This window comes from Salarias fasciatus, chromosome 22 (assembly GCF_902148845.1).
Source record: "Salarias fasciatus chromosome 22, fSalaFa1.1, whole genome shotgun sequence".
Taxonomy (NCBI): domain Eukaryota; kingdom Metazoa; phylum Chordata; class Actinopteri; order Blenniiformes; family Blenniidae; genus Salarias; species Salarias fasciatus.
In genome coordinates this window covers 7,442,187-7,457,153 of record NC_043765.1, presented here as the reverse complement: position 1 = coordinate 7,457,153, position 14,967 = coordinate 7,442,187, and the positions used below count along the sequence as shown (strand labels likewise).

Here is a 14,967-nt window from a genome sequence, read left to right as displayed (position 1 = left end):
GATGAGTGACATAGATTGAAGGTGAGAAGAGCAGCTGCCAGGTGCCCTCTCCCCCCCCCTCCAGAGAGCGTGTGTGTGCGTGTGTGTGTTAACCAAGTGCCACATTCAATCTAAAATGAGCGTCAATGCTTTGCATGTGATTATTTTTGATAAGGGGGCATTTTCTGCTCCTCCCCCTTTTTCCTTTTTCTTCCCTTCAATGCTAATCTTGCCACCAACACACACGCCCACAGCTCCCCAGAGAGGGGCCTGTGTGTGTTTGATGATGTTTGGTGTGGCCCGCCTGTTTTAATCTGCTTATAATCACTTGGCCCCTGGCGGAAAGTGTGTGTGCGTGTGTCTGTGTGTGTCTGTGCCTGCTCCATTATCCTTTCATCCAGGACAATAATCATATCTTAAGAGGATTTCTTCCATTTCCTAAAGAATCTTAGCTGATAATGAGAATCCCAGAGTTTAAAGTCAAAAATATTCAGTAGATGTATGGTAATCCTTTAAAACCGCAAATTGATATCTCATTAAAAAAAAAGATATTCTCACAAATAACCAAACAAAACTTAGGATTTGGTTACATTTCTAACTGACTTTGACCAAAAGAATTACAGAGATTTCATTCCCCCTAAGTAAACGTGAACACCAAATTATCCTCACCCTGAGCGTAATTATTTCCCTAATCGAGAGCGTCCCATGATCCCTCCGTTGGTCTTGAAGCCGCGCACGCCTCCTCTCCCTTCCACTGAGCTGTAATTACCACAGTCCAGACGAGGACTTAATTTCGAATACATTTACATTCGATATGTCTTCAGCATCTGGTGAGAGTTAATGAAGACGGTTCAGGTGGGTTTTAATGACATGCATGTTAAAGCAGATGTGGCTTCTGAACCAAAATGCTTTGCCGCGTTGGTGTCATGCTTTGTGCTGAATAACTGAAATTTTCTCTAACGAATTCCTCGAGGCCTTTTTTTTTATTTAGGATTTTATTTTAATATGTTTGAAATCCCCTTCTGTAGGGAACACGGTGGTGTCATGATTCACATTTTTGCCTCAGAATGTAAATAACCCTGCTTTAGCTCCAGTTTCTGTAGGTTCTCTCGGTGCATGTGTCTGTGGTTTCTTCCCACAGTCCAGAAACATGTGATGGACCCGTCCGTGGTGTACCCTGCCTTCTCTCTGCGACCCTGAATTACATATTTTCCATCGCTGCGTTCACTATTTTGAGAGCTTCAGTGTTCTTCGCGTTCACAGGCAGAAATGAACCTTGTCAAATGTCACTAGATGGATTGTTTAATAAAAGGCGCCAATGATGTGGGGGACGTTAAAGGCATGGGAAGAGAAGTAACAGCACATTAAAAAAGGGCTAAAAAAAAATCACAATATTACTGAGAAGTCATGACCTGATCCAGCACATGACTGAAACAACCAATATCTTTTGACCATGATGGAAAAATGTTAACTACTGTCACTGTGGCACATTATTAAAATAGTAGACAAAAAAAACAAAAATTGCATTGCAATATAATGTAAAAAAAAGAAACTCATATACAGAATAGTGGGCTAATAGTACTGCCCCGTGTTAGAGGACACTTATTCACACATTATGCACATCGATGCACTTTAATAGTCCCAAGATACGGTTTTTCCCAAATAAATGAGCTTACTATTATGAAAACCTTGCAAAACTTGGATGTAATTGTATTTTAAAAGCTTGAGCCAGAGAATTCCAAAAAGTTTTGCTCATAAAAACCTGATTTAAAGTTTGAACTACTTGTTTTTTTTATTCAGCTCATTTTTTATCGGGTAACTCTGAGGCGTATGTGATCTGTCTAAAGAGGCTTTCCAGGAGCACAGAACCCTGCAGGACAAAGGAAAGCCGTGATTGAATTGACAGTGAGGAGGAGCTCGATAGGAGGTGTACATCAGACAGATACCACATGCCTGAGCGTCAGCACGGCTCCTCTCCTGTCGGACACTCAAACATGTGCATGTCTGAGACGCAGACAACTTTTTTTTTTTTCTTCCCCCCCCCATCTGTCCGCGTCGAGCATTTCGTGTGTTTCTTTGTTTGTGTTTAGCCTTTCATGTTTCTTGTCTTTCTGGGCTGAAACGCGCCCGAGGCGCAGCAATATGCCGACGGCCACCCTCTGGAGGGGGAGCTTGGCTGACCTTCAAAAGGACATTTCCTTGAAGGCAGCGAGAGGCGATTGTAATTGGGGACAAAATATAGCTTCATTAGCTGATAATGATTTGATTACTGATTCCCTGGAAAGAACGGCGGCCATTCATCAGGCCCGCTTTTGTTAAAGAGGCGCCTGGTTTCCAACACGGCAGTTTATCATCGTGAACTCATTTGCAGCAGGACAATAACACAACATTTCTCGAATTAATAAGTGCAAGAGTTCACTTTAGTTAATGAATGTTTCGGTGCTGCTTGTTTCAGTCCGGTGCTCATGTCCCCCCCCCTCCTTTTGTTGTCAGCAGAGAGCCGTTCGACGGCTGGCCCTGAACCAGCCGGGCTCAGTCACACAGCTGAGAATAACAGTTGAGGCTGGATGTTGTTTTAAAGCTGGCTCAGCTCAGCTGCTGCAGCCGCACCGCATTCACCACATACCACAGACAGACGGACAGACAGACGGACGGACGGATGGACGGGCTGGGTCCCATCAGGGGTGGAGGGGAGGGTGGGGGGGGCGGCGCTGCTGAGGTGGAGCTGTTGGTTTGTGTTTCCGTGTGTTGGGATAAGTTATTATTCCACTCCCTGTCGTCTTTCTGTAGACCGCTTTCACCGGGAAATCCACCCATAGCAGCGAAAACATGCCGTCCTCACGCATGTCAACATGCACAGAAAAAAAGAATCGCAAAGTCTGCTTTCAGAATCAGTAACACGCTGGCAGCTCGCAGTTCAGGCACGAAGATACACAAGCAAACACTTGGAGGAGTCGTCGGGACGACAGGAGCCAGAATGGCCCATTTTCCTCCTGCCGCTCTCTAATGAGAGCCATAAAGTGCGGCAGGCATCAATATTTCAGTCAGGCAGGCAGCAATATTCCCTTTGATCAGACTCACCAGAGGTGTTTTGTTTTTGCCCGACTGCCACTCAGATCACTTGTGAAGCTCGGAAGCTTAAAATTTAACCAGAGAGGACGGGGGAAATGCGGACCTCTGGAAGATTATATAACAGAAGAGAAACTGCTGAGTGACTCAGCAATGTTAAAAAATTAATTAAGTCTCTTTTAGGACCCTTGTCTTTCTGCAAATGTGAGCCTAAATAATTTGGAAGAGGAATTTTAAGTTTAGTATTTATTGCTAAACCATAGTTTATAGCTGAATGTATTAAGGATTTCATGAAAACACATGAGGGTAAATTATGTTCCTTGACTTGAGAGTTCAGAGTTTATCAGGTGAGTTTCATGATTAAATGTTGCCGTCTTTGATTACATTTTTAAATACATTTATTCGATTTTGCTTTTTCAGTCTGATCTGCTAATAAGTTAGCTTTATAAATATCCATTAGGTCAATTTTATTCTCCCCTGAGGTCAAAATAATTCACACCCTGGGACTGAGGAAGGAGCGATCCTGTTCAGCTGCTGCGATGCTCCGCAGGAAAGAAAGGAGCGGTTTGCTGTTCTGAATTTCACAAGAAGTTGCAAAATGAAGTAATCACATAGTTTGTACAACCAGCACTGTTCATGTACTCTTAAGGGGCATTTTAGGAATGAGGAAGAACATTGTGGAAGTGACAAAAAAACATCCTGTCGATGGTCAGCTGGGGGTGAAATCTACAGTGACTGGGCCAACAGTGAATGTTTTGTCACTCAATTATAAAGAGCAAGAATTAATACATTTGTTATGGTCGCTCAAAAATATTCAGACCACAGAAGCTTCACCAACACTCACCCCTCTAACAGCAAAGTACATTTCTCACTGTTCCATCTCAGGTTGCATGAGCTCATCTTGATTTCATTTTCGCTGAAAGTCTTTGACATTTCGGCTCACAGAGGCACAGCGGGACGCTGATGGAGCCGTTCGCTCTCCCTCTGCGGGATCGGGTTAGATCAGGCTGCAACTGAAGTCGGGCAAATGAGCTGCGAACCTCATCTGCCGTCGCCTCGCTGTGGGAGCGTCCCACCAGGGTCGCGGGCGGGCTCCACCCGGGCGTCTGCCACTGCAGGCTGCACTCACTGATACGGGCCAGCTGTGCCTGTCGCTTCACGTTTTTCTGTTTGAGTTGCCTTTTCTGTCCGTGTACGGCTTACCGAACACCGTTTCCATGCTCTGCTCTCAGGTGGACGAGCTGTACGAGGCTTTCTGCATCCAGAGCCGGCTGAGAGACGGAGCCAGCCGGATGAAGCAGGCCTTCTCCTCCTCTCCCTCCACCAAAGGCACCAAAGAGAGCATCGCAGAGGTCAACCGCCGCTACAAGGAGTACACGGAGGTGCTTACCGTTAAAAATATTACTGTTGAACACGCATGCAGTCTGGGTAATATTCTTATGAGGATGGTTCCCAAGAATTACACCTACACAAGTCAAAGAAAACCAAAGAAAGGCACTTTCAGAGCAGGGAATCTTTTGCTTTCATTTGGAGGAGTCAGACTTTTGTACGTTGGAGAGATGGGTTGTTTGGCTTCACTAGGATGTTTTGATGAATCGTAAATCACAGAGGATCTTCAGCCTTTCTTGGAGACGTTTTAGGCGGACTCCAGGAAATGACATTGGTTTGACTTTTTGCCAGGCAAGTGGGCGGCTCCCTCTTCTCTTTCACCGAGGATTTAATAGAAGAAATTCATAGAGACAGATGTTTCACATTTCTTGTAATAATAAATAAAACATCATGGGATTTATTGTTTAGTTTTGTGGCTTTAAGAAAATCTCATGTAAATATTGACCTTTTGAAATACCTTTCAAAAAGTCCCTGAGGTTAAACATAAATGCAGGTATTTTAGTGAGTGACCTGCGAAATGGTTTTTAAGGAAACACGATGGAGTCACACCTGAAAAATTGCAGGATGTCACGAACAGATGATCCAGCTGCTCACGCTGAGCTGTAAAGCCAGATGCACAGTGAATGACATTTATATCTCAGAAACACACAAACACACACACACACGGCTGTCCTCACCTGTCGTGGCAGTTCAGGCCGGCTGCCTCTCCTCTTCACCTCATTGAAAGAATCACGCGATCAGTTGAAGCTTGAGTTGTCTGTGTAATCAGTCTGATCTCCCTCCATCCTGCAGAACATGAGCACATTTGAGAGCGAGCTGGAGAACCTCCTCGGAGAGTTTCATATCAAAATGAAAGGTGAGTGAAGAAGTTTCGTTAATTAATGTGAAAACATTTCACCGCTAACATGAGGATATGTTTTCACTCGTTGAGAGGCTTCTGCTGAATTAGTTTATTTGGATTCAGTCCTGTGCAAAGTGTGTTCACTTTTTTAAATTACTTTTTCTTTTGCTGCAAAAATAAACTTAATCTTTTTTTATTTTTGGAAGGAAATATTGTATTTGCATGCATTTCAAGACTTTTGTAAAAAAAAAAAAAAAAAAAATAATAATAATAATAATAATACTCATGACAACCTCTACAGTCAGTTCTTGATCAATAGTTTAACATGATTGATTATATCAGTGCCGTGTGCCCTATACCTCTGGATATATGTATCTTTAATAATAACAATAAAAACTTTGCTTTATCCAACAGGTTTGGCAGGTTTTGCTAGACTCTGTCCTGGAGATCAATACGAAGTAAGTTTTATTAGTTTTTTCAGCACAACAAACCTATATTGTTGACAATAAATCTTTATCAAACCTTTTGTGTTGCTTTTCTTTTTCTGGGTTGATAAATGAAGTTTAGTTCATTGTATTGTTTTTGATTGCAGCCAGTTCTGAATGGAGAGAACATTCAGACGCTAAGAAGGCAGACATTCTATTAATAACAAGATCAAATGAATGATAGTGGAAAAGAGGCTTAAAGAAGAGTTTTTCAAAGTAATCATTATTACACTGTTGTGTTGATAATTTTTCTTTAATTCCTTTGTGGAAATGTGCTGTGAAGTTCATTCGAGGCTCTCACAGCCCCGTTGATTCAGATTACCTTCTTTTCTTTGAACTGCTTTCCTCCTTCTTCCTCTCAGATCTTCATGCGGTACGGGCGCCAGCGGTGGAAGCTGAAGGGGAGGATTGAAGTGAATTCCAGACAGAGCTGGGACGGCGATGAGATGGTCTTCATGCCCCTCATCACCGACCTCATCAACATCAAGGTACTGTTCCCGATAACCACGAAACGGCACAGTCCGTTCGCTCTCACCTGGATGGAGAAATGAAACAGGTCTGCTTGTGGAACAGGTGACCGAGCTGAAGGGTTTGGCCACTCACATGCTCGTGGGCAGCGTCATCTGTGAGACCAAGGAGCTGTTCACTGCCATGCCTCAGGTGGTGGCCGTGGACGTCAACGACCTGGGAACCATCAAACTCAACCTGGAGGTCACCTGGTAGTAAGTAGATGCTGTTCTTTAACTCAGAAGAGAGCATTAAAGCAAGTGAACACAGCCATTCCTGATCCAGTTCATCAGGAATGGCTGTGCAGGGTCATCATCCATCAGCAGACAGAGACACACAACCACGCACACCAGGGCTGCTCAGAATATTGCAAAAACGTATCCTTAATCTTCACTGAATAATCATTTCAAAATGTAAATCTATTCGTCTGCATTCATTCTTTTCTGATAGAGATCTGTTTCCATCACTGACAAAATGTTAAATTGTTGACTGCATAACAGGTGCTTTTCTGCCATCTGGTGGAGAAGAATAGGAATCTGTTTTTACCACAATTTTCTTAATAAGTTTTGCACAGGTCACAAATTATTACAAGAGAATTTAAGTTGAATCACAAGACAAGACAAAGACAATCAAAATAAAAGAGGAAAAACTTATACCAAACGAAGACGAACAAAACGTTGCATCTGCTAAACACCCATTATTGAAAGTTGAAAAGGTTATAACTTTAATACAAAGTAAATTTAAGATAAAATGCATATCCACAAAAAGTAAAGTAAATCAGAGAGTTATGTCCCACACTCTGTTGCAGTCACTCTGGGAATATCAGTATAACTAGGCTCTCAGCATGTGCAAAGAAAGACCTGCACTTTAGATTGAATTTGATACATCACCCACTTAATGTGGTCCTGTTTTCCTCCAGCTTCATAAAGTTAGCTGCATCTTGTATCCAGGAGGAGTCAGAGGGGGAAACAGGAGATTTCCGCTTGAGCAGAAGTTAACATAGTGCTCATATAGTGACTATAAAATGGATGGGTGGCCTTGGCTTGACGGCGCCGGTCACCATGCCTGGCACTAATCGATGTAGAATTGATTCTTATGCCTCCTCTGAGATCTCCTCCTCCAGTTCTTCCTGCCATTGAGTTTTTGTCCGGTGTGTGGAAGCGGAGTGCAGATGGTCTAAGTGTGGGATCAGATCTCTCTTAAGACATGAGTCAATCGATGAAGCTGCGAGAAGGTTCAAGAAATAAGAGTCAAACAAAATTTCTAAATATCTCTTTTAGCAAAGAAAACTGCAGGCATTTGTTTAGAGGATCCAAAGCTATTGTTTGGTTTTTTTTTTTGTTTTAACACCCAACTTCTATTCTGCTTTATCTCGTTCATGGTTAAAAACTGGAAAAAGAGGAAATTGTGATATTAATAGAGACTTTTTCTCATGTAGCATTTGTTAAATCCAAGATAAATTACACAGTGATTAAAAAAGGTGCCTGTTTTTTTCCCCTCTGTCCTGTTTAGTCCCTTCGACGTGGAGGACCTGACTCTGTCATCGGGAAACGTGAGCAAAGCCACAGCTCTCCAGAGGAGAGTGTCGGTCTACAGCCAGGGCACACCGGACACCCCCACCTTCCAGGACACCTCCTTCTTTGTGAGTCTGTCACTGAATCAGTGATCCTTTCATACTAACCCCAGCATTGTCAGGACGGTTATCCCGCAGTTCTGTTGTTTTGTTTTGTTGTTGCTGCATCATGCTGTTTAAAGCAATGCGAGCACCGCCCCTCAACTAACCCTCACCCATTTCCCTGCTATCCTCCTCCTCTTTGCATTTCCACATTATGACCCTTTACCCACACTCTCGCCCACTTCACACGCCCATCCTGTATCTCGCTCACATGCCCTCACTCCGACACCCAACCCCTCGTCGCGTTTGCCTGCGTGCATTGTGCAAAGAAGTGGCAGCCGCATCCCGTGGAGCGTCAGCGCCTCTCCTTCCTGCACATGCTCCGAGACACCCTGCTCGAGAAGCTCAGGCGCAGTCGTTCCTTTGGTGACCTGGCCTCTCTGCGGCCGAGGCCCAGGTCCAGTCTGGAGGTTTATGTGAGTGTGCACTGCCCCCCTGACCCCCTGACCCCTGGGCCCTCCTGACCTGGCTCTGTGTGCCGCCCTCCTGTGGACACACCTGGGTTTGCTCGGTCCCTCTCAGTGGACTGAAAAATGCCATGTGTGGCTGACTGCATGTTTTTGTTTTGATGTCGCATGACATGCTTTGAGCCGTCTTGTTTCTGCTCGGACTTACTTTCCTGTGATTCTATCTTGGTTTTCCAAGTGTGGTGTGAGAACTGAACCTACTGTAATGAACATGAAATACACATTTGAATGAGTTTAAGCGTGAAAACAGCAAGTGTGCAGTGCATTATGGTTCAAGCTGTGTGAGGGGAGGGTTCATCTTCCCACACCTTGAAAATCCCTACGTTAAAAGAGCAGGTCCTGAACGCCTACAGGTTCAAGTAGCTGTTTTCAGAATGTCTGCTGTGTCTTCTTCCACTCTAATGCTTCTTGGTGTACTTTTCTAACTTCCAGTATCTGATTTGATGCCAGTCCACTTCCGTCTCTGTTTGTGCCACTTATTCGCGTCTCCATCTCTCCTCCCAGTCCACTCTGCCAGACGACGTCTTCGAGAACGGCGGCTGTGGCGTGGCCGAGTGCAAGCGTCTGTCCTTCACCTTCTCCGACACGTCTGGCTCGACGCCCAGCCCCAGCCCGGCGCCCAGCTCCCACTCCCCGGGCCAGTCCAACCCCGAGATCACCGTCACTCCTCCAGAGACGGAGCTTCTGCACTCGCAGCTGCTCCCAACCAGAGAGGACTTCATCGCAGAGGAGCATCTGGAGGAGGAAGAGGAGGAGGAGTATGAGGAGGATGGGGAGACGGCCAGCAGGGGCAGTCGGGGCAGCAGGACCAGCGCCAGCCTCGCCAGCGACGAAGCCGAAGCGGCGGAGGACTCGGAGTGGGAACGCACGGAGTCCCAACGTAACTCCAGCTCCAACTGCGGCTCGGCCGCTCCGTCCTTGTGCTCCGACGGACACCTGTCCACCGTGGCGCCCGAGGACGTCTTCCTGGATCAGGCCGACGAGCTGAAACCCGTGGAGCTGGACACGGAGGAGGCGGGCAGCCTGACCAGGCAGCTGGTCAAGAGGCTGACGTCCTCAGAAATCGTGCCGCCCGGCGGGAGCTCCGCCGAGGGCGGGGGGAGCCTGGGCTGGGCCGGGGAGGGCAGCAGGGCCTTCCTGGAGAGCAGCCTGGAGGAGGCCATCCACAGCCTGCTGATGAGGCTGGAGTCGCTGACGCACCGCTGCAGGGAGCTGCAGGACCTGGAGCAGGAGGTCATGCGTCTGGAGGATCTGCTCAAGGTGACTCGGCGTCGCACTGACACACGGTGGAGATCTCTAGATCTCTAACAATGCTGTTTGCTGTAAAATGAAAAAAAATTCCAAATTTTGCTGAAAAAGCTGTAACAGAACCAGGCTGAGAGGTGAGCTCTCATGAGCTGTGGTTAGCAAATAAAAGTACATCCTGAATAACGTCTATGTATAATTGAAATTCGTGACAGTTATTTTAACAGTCACCGTATAAAGTGAAATGTTCCAACCTTCAATCATTTTAATTGTGATAATTATAGTAATCTGATTTAGAAATATCAAAAACATGTTATCCTAGTATAGCATGGGAAAATAATGTACTATTGATTTTTTGAACTTATAAGCTAAAATTGTAGTGATTAAAACAAAAAAAATGCCTGAAACTTCTCAGCTTTTGCATTAAAAAAACTCAAATAAATTGTAGTTTCAATATTGAAAGCATGCACTTATTTAAAGAGTGAAAAGAAGACCAAACCACTACAAAAATGAATAAAAACAAAGAAGAGACTGATAAGAACGAGTCAAGAAATCTCGTCCTGTTACTATCTGATCGTCTAGTTAGACGCAGAGCGTTCAAGAACAAACACCACTTTTGTAACGTGTCGATGATATCAGCAGCCAAACTACAGCTGAGTTAATCACACAAACAACAATGAGCTCTTATCAACCTGGGTGATTCACACAAAGCACTCGGCAACATTCAGCGTCCGGCTGATTGACTGCTAACAGGATTATCTGTCTCACATGCAGGCGAGGTTTCACTCCATCTGAAGTGATTGGTTTTCTCTGATCCTGCTACACAAAGATGTATCAAACTTAAAAAAAAGACCATTAGATAATATACTTTCTGTTAACGGCTGTTCTTCCTACTCCTGTATATCAAAAAGTACAATACAATACAGTACAATTCTGACAAATATTTATTCTAGTTTATGATTGTTGAATGATCACAGGCCTTCATTTAGAGGCTTAGAGATAAATTTGTCATTTATACAAACAGAACCAAAAATCCATCAGGTCATTGGGATTTTAACGTGCTGTTTTCCCCTCAGTGTCGTCTGCCAGGCCACAGGAGCCGGTCGTCCAGCCTCAGCCTGACCGTGGAGAGCGCCCTGGAGAGCTTCGACTTCCTCAACACGTCTGACTTCGATGACGAGGACACCGGGGACGATCACATCCCTCAGAGGTCTCCGCTTTTTGAAGCTGATGGGGAGAGGATTGGGTGAGGGAAATTTTTTGTCAATCTATATCTATCAATCTTCTAACTCAGGGAGTCGCCAGTCACCCTGTAAGTCACTGCTGCCACTCAGTGGAGACTGTTGGTATTCTCTGCTCAGGGTCCAGCACCCAGAGGCAAGAGGACACCTCAGCGAAGCCCTGACAGAGGACACTGGGGTGGGCAACAGCGTGGCGGGAAGCCCCCTCCCGCTGACCACTGGAAATGAGAACCTGGACGTGGCCATCGTCATCCACCTGCAGTACTGCGAACACCTCATACAGGTGAAGCTCCCTCTGATTAGACCCATCCATCCCTGACCGGATGTTCCTGACGTCTGACCTCTGTTTCTTCCTCTGTGTTTGCTGTCAGTCGTTGACGAGCGGCGTCGGCGTGTGGCAGCGGCGCAGTGTGCTCCTCAAACTGTCCGGGCAGACGCAGCTGTTAGAGGAGCTGGCAGAGCTCAGCGTGGACAGACTGGGAGCGATCACGTCCGCAGCGGACGGTGGGCAACAAATCAGACTCTGGATAGAGTCATTGTATAGAGATATGAGTCCATTACAGTTTAGTTTTTTTCTCTAATGAAATGTTTTTTGTCCTCTCAGTCCTCCCGAGCCTGGCAGAGCGCCCCCAGCTGATGACCCTGTGGTCGGAGTGCAGCGGGTCTGCAGGTCTTTTCCACACCACCCTGGACCGAGTGCTCAAACACATGAACCAGCGCTACACCGCCGTGCTGCAGGACAGACACCCCCACAGCGCTGACACAGGTCCGCTCATCCCTGTTTTCATTCCTGCGGACAGCTCACCGGTTATGCTTTAAAACCATCTGCATTTCATCAACTTCAGTCTGAAATTTTCTGTGTTTTTCTTCCTCTCCTCTCCAGTGATCGGTGTGGTCGTGGGTGAGATGGTGGACAGAAGCGACGTGATGTCCGCCCCCGCTGCGGCGCTCTCTCAGGACGTCCTGACCGTGTTTCAGTTCCACAGCTACATCCTGCAGCACCAAGTTCAGGACATGGAGACGCACCTGCTGCACCTGGCCAGAGAAGGTCAGCATTATAGAGATGAATCCAATAAAACCTTTGACGGCATGTTATCTTCCCGTTATGATGGTTTTATCTTCCGTCCGTCCCTTTAAATATCAGATGCTTCTTCGTGTATTTCTGCAGATCACAAGGTTTTTCAATGATTACTGGACTTTAAATTGAAAACATATCAATGATTTCTTGCTGCATCTGGAGAGCGAGCGCTGTAAAGAGGAACAGTTAAACTATAACTGAGGGTTTTTAAATCCGTTCAGTGCCTGTTTTGAACTAAAGTGAATAGGATTGAATGGGTATATATTTAGAACTCGAGTCCTGTCAGGTGTTTTTTTGGTGTAAAGAATTTAATTTAATCGTTGTCTTGTATATGTGTGTGTGTCCATCCCACCCTCAGAGGTGTTTGCGGAGGTCCTGTGCAGCGGAGATTCTTCCAGGTGTCTGACGGAGCTGGAGGAGGTCCCTGCGTCCAGTCTGTGGCCCAGAAACAGCAGCCTGAGAGCGCTGGCCTCGCTGCTCACTTCAGAAAACCCTCAGCTCAACAAGGCAGCGGCAGACTACCTCTCCTCTGGAGCGACAAACTGCAACTTCAGGTCAAGGGTGAGTAGTGCTAAAGAGGAAGAAAAAAACAACTTGAGGTCTCATTTACAGGTTTAAGTAAAAAAAAAACCAAACTATATCATTATATTTACCACAATAATTCTTTTTCTTCAATTATTTCAAATGGTCTCACCAGACGTCACGTGTGTGTGTGTTTGTGTCCTCTGCAGGCAGTGGAGTGCTACACTCAGGCGCTGTCGGAGGCCGGAGGTCAGAGCCAGAGAGCAGCGTGTGCAGCGCTCAGCTGTCTGCAGGTGAGCGTCCTGCTGCAGCAGCTCCTCTTTTCTCCAGTTACCGTACTACAAAAAAGATTAGGTTCTTAGTCATCGGTGTCTAAAATTCACAAAATCAACAAATATTACTGGCTGTGTTAGAAATGACCAGATGCAAGTATGTTTAGTTGAGACTGACCTTGTTTCTATGTGTGTGTGTGTGTGTGTGTGTGTGTGTGTGTGTGTGTGTGTGTAGGCGGTTGAGAGCATCAGGGCGGTGATCGCACTGTGTGATTCAGCCGATGAGGAGCTGCGGCACGTCGCCATTGAAACCCTGCTCACATTTGGTGAGTTAACAATCGACAATAATCGCATTCTTAGAAAACTAACGAAAGTGTTTGAATGAACCCAGTTTGATTCCTATTTGTTCCATTTACTGTCAGAATAAACACAACTATAAAGTGATTTCAAACTCTTCAGCAAGTTATTCTCTCTTTATTGAGAGTGTCTTGGTGTTTTTTAAGGGTTTTTTTTGCTCTTCACAATCATGTTTTCATTCAGTGAATGATGAGTTTGTGTGACGGCGGTTTGTTTCAGGGGAGGAGGGGCGGCTGGCGTACGAGCAGCTGGACACGGTGCCGGGGGAAATGATCCGGCTCGGCACGCGGAGGGGAAACGCCGTCACCACTGCCTTCTGAGCCTCTGGAAACACGCCGGACTGGTCCGACCTGTGCCGACAGCGCCACCTCCCTGACCTCCGCTCGCCCTGCACGCCCCGCCGGGCTGCCTGTGGCCGATCCGGTTCGATTCCCGGGAGGAGGAGACTTTCGGCAACACACCGATTGATTCCTTTCCTTACTGTTACTGCCTCTAACAACTAACACCAAACAAACTGTCTTAAACCACAGGGACACATTACCGACACCCCTCCTCCATGTGAACGCCCCTTAACCCCCCGCCCTGCTTACTGAGCCAGCCGGACCAGTCATTGTTAATTTAAACTGGAGAACATGAATCTGATTGGAGACAAAGCTGCTGCTTTCACAGACTGTGGAAATCGAGCTGAGCACATCTGCAACACTTAACCGTTCGAGGATTGTCTTCATTCCTGCCGAGTCATGCAATATGCTTCAATCTGTGTAATCACTGTAACTCGTTTTAATTTGGTGGTTTTTGCATTGGAAATGCTCTCCGGCGCTTTCTGAAGATTTGCACTGTGGTAACGCATGTAAATACGGCATATTTTACACAACCGGTGTAACATATGTAGTTGTATTCAAAGTGTAATTTAATATTTTGCTGTCTTGGTACGTTCCATTTGAGTTTCAGGGATTCTTGTACGGTTGAAAGATGCACAGAAGAAGAGAGAACGGCCGCAGGTTAGAAAGCCGTTCGCAGGCTGGAGAGGTGAAACAGGTCAGCACAGCGCCCCAGGTTCACTCATGCACTCACTTTTCTCATTCTCACAGTTTAACAAGTGCAATTCTCTCTGTACATAAGTGACTCTTTTGCACCCGGCCGACATAAAGAAGCCTGTTTCTCGCCGCTGACCATTTGAGCCTTGATGTAGTCGAGCAGACGGATTCTAACAGATACTCTTTTGTAAAAATGTATTTTTCCTACAACATCAGGAGCCTTGACGGGGGCAATAAATCTGAGTGGGAATGCACTGCCTCCATATCTGTACAGAGATGGGCTGAGGATAAATCCAGTCTCACTTTTGGCTCATTTCTTGAGGATGTGAGCTGTCGGGTACTCCCTGGCTCTGTGGGGAAAAACACCCGATCAGAGACCGGGGAGCTTTTCTCACCTGTACCTGTACTACTGAGACAAAAATCACATATTTTCACACCTTTTATTTATTATTTACTGCTTGTAATTCTAATCTTCTTTTGGAGTTATACGGTAGTAGCACAGACAACATGTTATGTAAATTAATTGTATATTTATGTTCATTTATCTGCTCTATTTGAAATATTGTCTATGGTTTGAAAAAGGCCTCCGTGTTTTTACAATGCAACTGATGACGTGCTTAATTTTAATTGGAGATTATTTTGAGAGAATTATATTAGATTAACCTTTATTTTGAACAAAGATTTGCTATGAGTTATGTAGATTTCTTCTTTTTCTTTCCCCCTAAAAAGTCCCTTAAATAACGGGACATTTATATCATAGAGATGTTACTTTATTACCTAGAAGATTTAGTGTAACCAAAGGA

At 45.5% G+C, this 14,967-nt stretch overlaps 1 protein-coding gene across 2 annotated transcripts in view; it reads left to right on the top strand.

Moving 5' to 3' along the window:
• ripor2 (RHO family interacting cell polarization regulator 2) overlaps positions 1-14,967 on the top strand; it is a 59,629-nt gene extending 44,662 nt beyond the window's left edge. For both annotated transcript variants that reach the window (XM_030120865.1, XM_030120866.1), the window contains exons 7-22: positions 4,281-4,430; positions 5,230-5,293; positions 5,693-5,736; positions 6,126-6,251; positions 6,337-6,485; positions 7,783-7,912; positions 8,917-9,672; positions 10,734-10,903; positions 11,019-11,181; positions 11,270-11,402; positions 11,503-11,664; positions 11,782-11,946; positions 12,335-12,537; positions 12,708-12,791; positions 13,006-13,096; positions 13,347-14,967. In XM_030120865.1, coding sequence (XP_029976725.1) covers positions 4,281-4,430; positions 5,230-5,293; positions 5,693-5,736; positions 6,126-6,251; positions 6,337-6,485; positions 7,783-7,912; positions 8,917-9,672; positions 10,734-10,903; positions 11,019-11,181; positions 11,270-11,402; positions 11,503-11,664; positions 11,782-11,946; positions 12,335-12,537; positions 12,708-12,791; positions 13,006-13,096; positions 13,347-13,447 — 2,691 coding nt within the window. In that variant the 3' untranslated portion in view covers positions 13,448-14,967. The remainder of the gene's footprint in view (positions 1-4,280; positions 4,431-5,229; positions 5,294-5,692; positions 5,737-6,125; positions 6,252-6,336; positions 6,486-7,782; positions 7,913-8,916; positions 9,673-10,733; positions 10,904-11,018; positions 11,182-11,269; positions 11,403-11,502; positions 11,665-11,781; positions 11,947-12,334; positions 12,538-12,707; positions 12,792-13,005; positions 13,097-13,346) is intronic.